The sequence below is a fragment of the Theropithecus gelada genome, chromosome 20 (genome assembly GCF_003255815.1).
Source record: "Theropithecus gelada isolate Dixy chromosome 20, Tgel_1.0, whole genome shotgun sequence".
NCBI classification, from domain to species: domain Eukaryota; kingdom Metazoa; phylum Chordata; class Mammalia; order Primates; family Cercopithecidae; genus Theropithecus; species Theropithecus gelada.
Window position 1 is genome coordinate 14,769,731 of NC_037688.1, and position 9,890 is coordinate 14,779,620.

General features: G+C 45.1%; 1 protein-coding gene across 3 annotated transcripts in view; it reads left to right on the forward strand.

Annotated features, from left to right (window-relative positions):
* The window catches only part of NUP93 (nucleoporin 93), a 113,650-nt gene extending 105,908 nt beyond the window's left edge, over positions 1-7,742 (forward strand). For all 3 annotated transcript variants that reach the window (XM_025369714.1, XM_025369715.1, XM_025369716.1), the window contains 5 exons: positions 870-988; positions 2,233-2,350; positions 2,790-2,873; positions 4,662-4,790; positions 7,465-7,742. In XM_025369714.1, coding sequence (XP_025225499.1) covers positions 870-988; positions 2,233-2,350; positions 2,790-2,873; positions 4,662-4,790; positions 7,465-7,575 — 561 coding nt within the window. In that variant the 3' untranslated portion in view covers positions 7,576-7,742. The remainder of the gene's footprint in view (positions 1-869; positions 989-2,232; positions 2,351-2,789; positions 2,874-4,661; positions 4,791-7,464) is intronic.
* The last annotated feature ends 2,148 nt before the right edge of the window (positions 7,743-9,890 follow it).

Sequence of the window (9,890 nt, forward strand, 5' to 3'; positions counted from 1 at the left end):
GGACAGAATTCCCATTTTACAGCTGTATTTCTTCCCATAAGATTTTTCTGACCAAACAACATATTGAAAGGATGTCCTGCAGGCATTGAACTATTGTCTCACTTGGCAGCAGAATTAGCATCCATCACATTTCCATGGTGAAGCCACTGTTGAAAATGGCATTATGCTGACCCTGGCAGCCACAGACACACTGGGGAACAGTAGTATTAGAAAATAAGACCACATCAGTGTGCAGGAAGGAGTGAAAGAAAATAAGACCACAGCTGGGCATTTTGAGATGACTAGAATACATGTTTCTACCTAAGAACAAATGATGACTAAGAACATATGGTAGCTGCTAAGGATTCTATGACCTAAACAAGATTACATTCTCTCCTTTATCAGCTGAGAAAAGTAGACCAAAAAAACAGCTATAGGCCAAGTGCAGGGGCTCACGCCTGTAATCCCAGCACTTTGGGAGGCCAAGGCGGGCACATCACTTGAGGCCAGGAGTTTCAGACTAGCCTGGCCAACATGGCAAAACTTCGTCTCTACTGAAAATATAAAAATTAGCCAGGCATGGTGGTGCATGCCTGTAATCCCAGCTACTCAGGAGGCTGAGGCACGAGAATCACTTGAACCTGGGAGGCGGTAAAAAATGCTTTGATTGAGGTATAATTAAGATGTAGAAAAATGTGCAATAATTATATGTACAGCTTGATGAATTGTGCATAGGTGTATATCTTTGTAACCACCATCCAGATCAAGATACCAAACATTTCCATCCATCACCCCAGAAAGTTCTCTTTGGTGGGTAGGGGGCATTATATACTTGTTCCTTTTATTGATTATTTTATTGATTGCTTCCTTAATTTTAAAACCGTGAGCAGAATGCTGACAAGGTACTGGAACTGATGAACAAACTGCTGAGCCCTGTCGTCCCCCAGATCAGTGCCCCGCAGTCCAACAAGGAGAGGCTGAAGAACATGGCACTCTCCATTGCTGAACGGTAAGCCAGGAGCTGACTCCATGGGACCCTGAGGGTGCCACTGCCAGTGCCAGGCCACCTTTGCCTACCCAAATGCATGTTCAGCTTTACTAGGTAACAGCAGACAGCTTTCCAAAGTGGTTCTTCTAACTCATCATGCCACCAGCACTGCGTGAGTTCCTTTGTCCCCACATCAGAACTAGCACTTGGTACTATCAAACTTAACATTTTTGCCAAAGAAATGGGTATGAAAGGGCATCTCAGTATTTTAGTCATGCACATGAAGTTTAATTCTAGGCATTATGCTCACCTATATACTGTTGTATACTTTCATCAGCCCTCTCAAAGGCATTCAAGACCAAAGCTAGTGATAGTTGGATGGGGGAGATTCTTAGAGGTGTCGTGGCCAGTGTTTCAGACAACCTGGATCCCCAGTGAGTTAACTGAATTATCAGACTTTTAACTAGTTTAAGTCCCAGGCCGAGGCTAACAACATTACTTTTTGTGCTCTCTATAGATATTGCTAATAAAATGACCCAGAGAAAACTGGGTTTGGAGTGCTTTCCCGGGGTAACACAAAAGAGCATTCTTTGGTAAATGAGATATCTCCACCTAGCAAACAATCCCTAGTGATGGCCGCTCGGCTTTTTGCCCGTCAGGACCTCCCACCTTTCATGAAGATTGGATGCTGAGATGATGGTCAAGGCTGGAGAACCACGCTCCATGTGGAGTACCTGTAGGTGGATTCATACCAAATCCACTATCAGTGCTTGGCTGTTTCAAAATAAACACCATTTTACACTCTTTAATTAACTTCACCCAGAGAGCTCAAGAGGTTTTGATGCTTTTTATGTATTTTTTGTATGTTGAGACAGGGTCTCCCTCTGTCACCTAGGCTGGAGTGGAGTGCAGTGGTGCAGTCATAGCTCACTGTAACCTCGAACTCCTGGGCTCAAGCAATCCTCCCACCTCAGCCTCCTGAGGAGATAGAACTACAGGCATATACCACTACACCTGGCTAATATTTTAATATTTTGTGGAGATGGGGTCTCGCTGTGTGTCCAGTCTGGTCTCTCACTCCTGGCCGGTCTCTGACTCCTGGCCTCAAGCAGTCGTTCCGCCCCAGCCTCCCATGTAGCTGAGATTACAGGCATGAGCCACATGAACCACACCCCACTGTCTTTTTAAATGCTATTCCACAGTTACGGATTACATAGAAATTCCTGATACACTCTCACTCCCCCCACCCCGTTTTTGTCTTTCAGGTATAGAGCTCAAGGAATAAGTGCAAATAAATTTGTGGACTCCACGTTCTATCTTCTTTTGGACTTGATCACCTTTTTTGACGAGTATCATAGTGGTCATATTGATAGAGCTTTTGATGTAAGTTTCAGGAAAGGTGTTTGAAGTGCAGGTTAATGTACACCCTTGAAAATTCAAAACACTGCATGGAATTTACTTAAAACAAAGGAGCTGTTGCCAGTATGTTTGTTAAATGAAGAAGGACAAGTACAATCCTGGGACTTAAAAGGATTTCCTGTGTTGCTTTATTTTTTTCCCCCTATTCCTTTCCCCTTTAATCTGAAAACAGATACATTTCTCAAAGTAATTTGAAATCTCTGAATTTTAAAAAATGTGTCAGAAAATGAGGATAAGAATTAAGTTAGCTAGTTAGAATCAAAGCCTTTGTGTGTACACAAGGGAGAATGGTGTTTTCTATGAAGAAGCCCTTTGGAGTATGTGAGGGTGCTGACTTTACATGTAGAGAGATGAAATGACTGTGATGATTGTCTTACATGGGGCTGGTGGTTGTTTTAAACAGATAATTGAGCGCTTGAAGCTGGTGCCCCTGAATCAGGAAAGTGTGGAAGAGAGAGTGGCTGCCTTCAGAAATTTCAGTGATGAAGTAAGTTCCTTCTTCCTGAGTTATGGAATTCCTTTTTCCCCACTTCCACCAAAAGCTTTTTCTTTTCCTGTACCTAACAGCTTTAAGAGTTCTAGTTACAGTAACTATCCAGACTGAGTTTTCCAGAGTGGTTCCCTTTCAAATACCTTGGCCTGGCTTTTCTGTGAGTGCATACATCCCCATCAGATTATTGTCTGAATTCCTGATTGAGAAAATACGGTCATTTCAGTGATTGACATGTTCTTGGGAGAAACAGGTTTCTGGTTGATCCTGTGAAGTCTGGTTTAATTCTTCTATTATTCACTTGTACTAGAGGGTATTTTGGTGCTTAACTCTGATCATCTTTAAGTAGTTCCATTGGGTACATGAAACACATCATGATGCACTGCCACCTTTGCCCTCCCTGATCTGTTTTGTCTAAAGAAGCAAATTCAGTGACTGTGACTATCACCCCATAAGCCCCAGAGCCACTGTCTGTCGGGTTTCTAGCATATTGCCAACATCTAGCCCAGGGTGCTCAGCTGAGCTGCATACTGGCATCTCTAGGAGAGTTTCTAAGAACTCTCATGCCCAGACCCCAGAGATTCTGGTTTCCCTGACTGCTGCAGCCCAGACCTCCCCGAGTCATTCCAGTGTGTGGCCCAGGTAAATTCATCTCTAGAACTACAAACACTCAACTCAGCTCTCAACACTATGCTAGAACCAACTGCCTGGCTCTGGGATGTCACTAGTGGTTTTTCAGTTTAAAATTATTCCTCATTGAGCAGATGCCTTTTATAAAATGTCTCTGGCCAGGTGCGATGGCTCACGCCTATAATCCCAACATTTTGGAAGGCTGAGGCAGATGGATCAGCTGAGGTCAGGAGTTGGAGACCAGCCTGGCCAACTTGGTAAAATCCCGTCTCTACTAAAAAATATAACAATTAGCCAGGCATGGTGGTGCATGCCTGTAGTCCCAGCTATTCAGGAGGCGGAGGCATGAGAATCGCTTGAACCCAGGAGGCAGAGGTTGCAGTGAGCTGAGATTGCACCACTTCACTCCAGCCTGGGCGATTGAGGGAGACTTTGTCTCAAAAAAAAAAAAAGTTTCTGTTTCAGAGAAAGAAGTAAGGCCACTTCTGCACATGAAGAGGGATGTTGACTACTATGGTACACACAGTTCAGAAGGTCTTACCCCTTGCTGACTTTCCCTTTATACCTGCTGTGGTTTCTACCCTTAGCCACTTGCTCCTTTGTTATTTCTAGCCTTTCCTTGAATACATCCTTCATTGCATCAGAGATTAAAGTAGTACACCAGGGCCTGCCCTTGTAGACACTCCCAAGGACTCTGGTAGGGCCATGCAGATCCAGTGGAAACAGCCCACTGACTTTGAGAGAGTGGGGAGTGGTAGGGACTGTGGAGAAGTAGCATGTGCACCTGTACCTCCTGACATTCAAATTCAAATTATGTATTGGCATCCACTCTGCTGGCCAGTCTAAGCCTAATGCTAACCAGATGTCAGCATGCTTTTTTTGGCTTGCTGCCCCTGACTAAGGGAAAAACAGCATAAACAGCATAAAGGAGCAGAAACAGTAACCACCTGACCTGAGCAGCATTGCTTGGGGTTTTTTCTCACACTTGATGTTTCAGTGCCATCAGCTCCTTTTGGGTGACTGTGTGGCTCTCCACCTGGTAATGGTGAGGGGTGATGCGACCAGGCCCGCCTGGAGCAGCCCACCGTCCCTCCATCTGTGGTTGGCCTGAAAGGGTTGGTTCTTTTTCTTTACTCCGTTTTTCTCTCTGTGTAGATCAGGCACAACCTCTCAGAAGTGCTTCTTGCCACCATGAACATCTTGTTCACACAGTTTAAGAGGCTCAAGGGGACAAGTCCATCCTCATCATCCAGGCCCCAGAGAGTCATCGAGGACCGCGACTCTGTAAGATCCCAGCATTCACGAGAAACATTGCTGAGCACCACCTTTCTGGTTTGGAATCCGTTGCACTCTTATTAAGAGACCACATGACCCAAAACTGCTCTTTCTCCTTAGTACCTGGCAGCTGGATAAATCTCGTGTTAGGGGGCTCCCAGAGGAAATCAAACATTAAAGGGATTGCTGCTCTTCTCAAGCTTAAAAAAATAAAAAGATGTGCTAGGTCTGCAAATCTTACCTTTTAACAGATCACACAGAATGCTAATTTCTAGTTGACTCCTTAAGAACTTCCTGCACATTTTAAAAGATAAGTTTATTTTGTTAGTCCTAGCTCATTAGTGAACACTTTTATTAAAACCATACTTTATTTTTGATCAACACATTAATTTAATGTGAACCCTTGTTTCTCCTGTCACGGTGTTCACAGTGACCCTAGAGAGGTAACTAGCACAGCATCTTATCCCCTCTCACAGCTGAGGAAACTGAGCTGTGGAGTTGGGAAGCAACTGCCCTCAGGTGGCAAGTAGGTGAAGGGGCCATGTCTGGAGGCTGGGTCTCTGACACCTGTGCCCTTTCTGCTGCCTGTGGGACCTCTGGCAGTGCGTGGGTCAAGTGGAATCCAGGTAGCTAGAACCCTGGGGCTCACAGCATATGTTGTCTGATTACAAAAAAAAAAGAGCAAAGGTATTTTTTGACGCAATTAAACCGTAAGGGGATAGTACAATGGTGTTTTCTTTTCTTTTCTTTTCTTTTCTTTTTTTTTTTTTTTTTGAGGCAAGGCCTGGTTCTGTCGCCCAGGCTAGAATGCAGTGACATGATCTCAGCTCACTGCAGCCTCCACCTCTTGGGCTCAAGCCACCCTCCCACCTCACCCTCCCAAGTAGCTGGGACTCCAGGTGTACACCACCACACCCAGCTGAGTTTTGTACTTTATATAGAGATGGAGTTTTGCCATGTTGCCCAGACTGATCTCGAACTCTTGAGCTCAAGAGATCCCCCCAACCTCGGCCTCCCAAAGTGCTAGGATTATAGGCGTGACCACCGTGCCCAGCCCCACAATGATGTTTTTTAAAATTACCTTTCCTTTAACATTTCCACTTAATTTTTGATGAGACTCTCAGGATCTCAGTGTCTAACATCAGACTTGGTTTTGGCAGCCAAGAAGCCTTGTTCTGTCTTCTGCCTCTGAGGATGTCTGTGAGCTCTTTCCACTGTGACCCCACAGGCATTGTTGTTGATAGAACTTGTGCTTAGTGAAAGATGGTGGAAATTTCCACCTTTAGGAATGTGGGTAACAGTGCTCAAGAGTGGTCCACTGAAGTGGTCAGCCCATCCAGGTGCGCACCAGAGCATTTGCTGGTCTTCTCCCTACCCTGGACAGATAGGAATCTAAACACCAGATGTGCCAGCAGTGGGCTCATGGTGCCTACCACTTGGCAGGAATCTTTTTTGATAATAGAAACCCAGTGCAGTGATGTTTGTGAATGTGAGTATTGAGATAGTGGATACTTCTTGGTGCTCTGTGTGCCACTTACAGTTCAGGCAGGCTTGCCCACTGAGAGGAGCTGGTCCCTGGCAGGCCATGTCCCATGTCTGAAGATCATTCTCCTGCCTGCCTTTTGCCCACCACTCTCCTTTTTGTTTCTTTTTCTGAAAGTAAGGGGCGAATAGGATTAAGTAAAAGGTTATATATAAAAGTTGCATGCCCAAGAGGTCTGCAGGCCCACTGATGTCCTTGGTTTCATGGTTTAAAGTGAGATACTGCCCAGTAAGGGAGTGAATCCTTTTACTTGAACATCCCTAGAGCTCATTTCAAAGAGCCCATGCACTTTCATTCACTTCTAAAGAAAATACAATGGGTATTCCTATCACAAAGTCAGATTTCTTTTTGTTTGGACATTAGTAAGGACATGCACTCGCTAGTTTGTTTTACACATCAGGTAAAAAGCATTTGCTTTTCAATTTTCTTCTGGAATGGTCCTTAAGTAAGCCTAGTAGATGACTCTTCAGTTTTTCTTTAAATTCTTGTTACTAGTCCAGAAAGGTGTTTGTAGATTCTCCCTTTCTAGTCCAGATTTGGTTTAAATTTGTAGGGCCACCTTTTTCCCTCCTGGAACAATCCAGGAATTCCATAAATACTGTTGCCTGGGGAAAGAAGGGCTAAGCATGTATGTCAGGAAGGGAGAAAACAGGAGGAACGAAAGGAAGGAAGAGGAAAGATGCATGGGAGGAAGAAAGCCGGCGTGGGGCTGCACAGTCATAGCCCTTGCCTCCGGTGTTACAAGGGCTTCATGGGGCTCTGGAGACTCAGATCCCTGTGAAAGCAGATGGACAGAAACCAGCCAGAGAGAGAGGCTCTGAAAATTGGAGCAGGCAGTTCTGAAGCTCAGGGCTGTGTCAAAAGCTAGCCTAATGTGTTGGGGCGAGGCGGCTTGCCTGGCAAACCCATCTGCTTTTTGCTTAGTAAATGGGTTTGGATGCCTGTGGAACAGGGGCCTCGGGGGACGAGCTTTGTTAACTTTGTGTCATGCTGAAGGAATACGACAGAGGAGGGTACGACTGTCATCCACCCACCAGGGATCTGTCCCTGACACCCCAGGGTGGAGGATGGAAGAACATGGAATAGTGCCCTGACTCAAAAGTTAACCAATTTCCTTTGCTTCCTTCCCTTTTCTCTCAGCAACTCCGAAGTCAAGCCCGAACTCTGATTACCTTTGCTGGAATGATACCCTACCGAACGTCTGGGGACACCAATGCGAGGCTGGTGCAGATGGAGGTCCTCATGAATTAAGTGCTATGCTTTGGGGACGTCTGGGTCGGCACGCTGTCAGTACATCAGGCACATGGGCCCACTAGGGTGGGGTTTCTGGTTTTGTTTCTGTTGTGTTTTGTTTTGGTTTCTGTATTATGTATTTTTGTCAACACCAATAAATTTCTTTGATTTGTATTTCTTTTCAACATTCTTTTATTTTCTTTTTTTTTTTCCTTTGAAATTTTGTTTACATTTTTATTTGTGTAATGGGGAATGCTGTCACTAGCTCTTGGGCCAGGGAATGAGAGGCTATGTAGATATTCATTATTTGGTTAAATTGACCTTAAATAATTAAAAATTTACCCAAAATGAGCCAGGAAACAAAGCCTTTGGGAGTTACTTTTATTTAGATATAATATTCTATATAGCAGAGTCACGATTCATTTTCACATTTTTATTTGAATGTGAAAGTCAACCTCAGCCTTAGAAGATGTAAGATTTGTGTGTGAAATATCAAGCACTCCATGTCCTCCTCTTCTTGGGTGTGACTTAAGTCCAGATGGTCCAAGACCATCCCCCAAATCATCAGCTCTGATTGCAGGATTCATCAGTTTGCTGTTCTCTTGCAATCCCAGTGGAGATAAAAGCATAGACCTAGAAAAAGCCTTAAGAAAGAAGGTTGCAGGTGCCCCAACTTGCACTTGAGGAAGGGGTAAACCTTGCCACTGCACTCCTCTGTAACTGCTCCACTGTGAGTTGACTGCTCGGGCTTATACACATCCCTCCTAGAAATAAGTTTAAACCTGTCTTTCCCTTCTCTGGTGGTCAGTTCCTCTGCTCAGACGACCCCCATCACTCTTCCCCACTCATGAAGGTAATTGGCCAGGCAAGCTCATGGGTCACATGCTGAGTCTGCAGTGTACAGAATCCAGACCACCACATGGCATCAGCACTGTGGGTGTTTGCTCCCTGAGCAGTAGTTGTCACCCATCATTTGCTCCGTTTCCCCCACCAGCAATCCCAAAGCCCTGAACTAAACCAGAGAGGAAATTAGGTTGTGTTTGTTCCTTAATGGGCCAACGAGCCTTGAGACACTGGGCAGCGGTCTGCTCTGCTGGTTTGATGGATGGATCCCTGAGGTAGACTCTTTCCCAGCAGAATGTTAAGATTCCCCAAAGGGTCCCCAAAGATGCCTTTGCTTGTAAGGAGAAGTTTCTGTCTTGTCACAGGGTGTGGTCATCCCCACCATCCCCCAGTTGTTAAAATAATTGTTACCTTTTGGGAAGAAATAATCTGTAGATAATGGGACCAACTGCTGCTTATCGGTAGGATTCCATGTTCCAGGAAGGATGCAGCCTGAGGGGCAGTGGAGCTGTGTTCTGCCTTCCTCCTCTAGTCTCATCTTGTCACCCTATCTTCAATTGAGCTTTACTAGAAAGTCTTGAAACGTGAGCCCTTTAGAGGACTTGATTTAGCAAGTTGTGCCCTGCTTAAATGTGCTGATTTAAGCTAATCAAATGATTTAATAGTGCTTTTTAAAAAAGAGTACTCCTGGCCAGGTGGGATTGCTCACACCTGTAATCCTAGCACTTTGGGAGGCCAAGGCAGGTGGATCACCTGAGGTCAGGAGTTCGAGACCAGCCTGGCCAACATTATGAAACCTCATCTCTACTAAAAATACAAAAATTAGCTGGGTGTGGTGGCAGGCACCTGTAATCCCAGCTTCACAGGAAGCTGAGACAGGAGATTTGCTTGAACCTGGGAGGTGAAGGTTGCAGCGAGCTGAGATTATGCCACTGCACTCCAGCCTAGGCAACAGAGTGAGACTCTGTCTCAAAAATAAACATAAGAGTACTCGGTGGACTTTTCATAAAGTGCGACTTAGTGCTTTGTTTTTCTGATGCTAGATTTTACTTGCAGATAGAAATATAACAATGCCACAAATGAGAAGGCTCAAGTTGTGAATGTGTTTGCTCCTGGCTTATCTCTTCTTCACTATCCCATGAGAATCGTGGATTTGCCTTTCCTTACATCGTGCAGTTCTACTTGTCCCAGAGAGAACTGCACACCAGCCCTGCATCCAGGAGATGAGGTTGTTTGACCTGTGGATGAGTCCTAAAATGAGAAGGGAGAGAAAAGCAGCCAGACCTTGAGCTACGCTGCTAGGGGAGCTGTGAGTTGGGAGAAAAGTGGTCACTGGTTGGCAGTTGAGGACTTGCTGAGAGAGACATTTGTAGGAGAAATAAGATAACTAGGTTCATACCAGAAGGGCCAGGCCTTGGATGGAGCAAATCCCAGTTCTTGTCCTACCAGCTGATTCTGTGATTGGGCACAGGCCTCGGATTGTGCAGAGA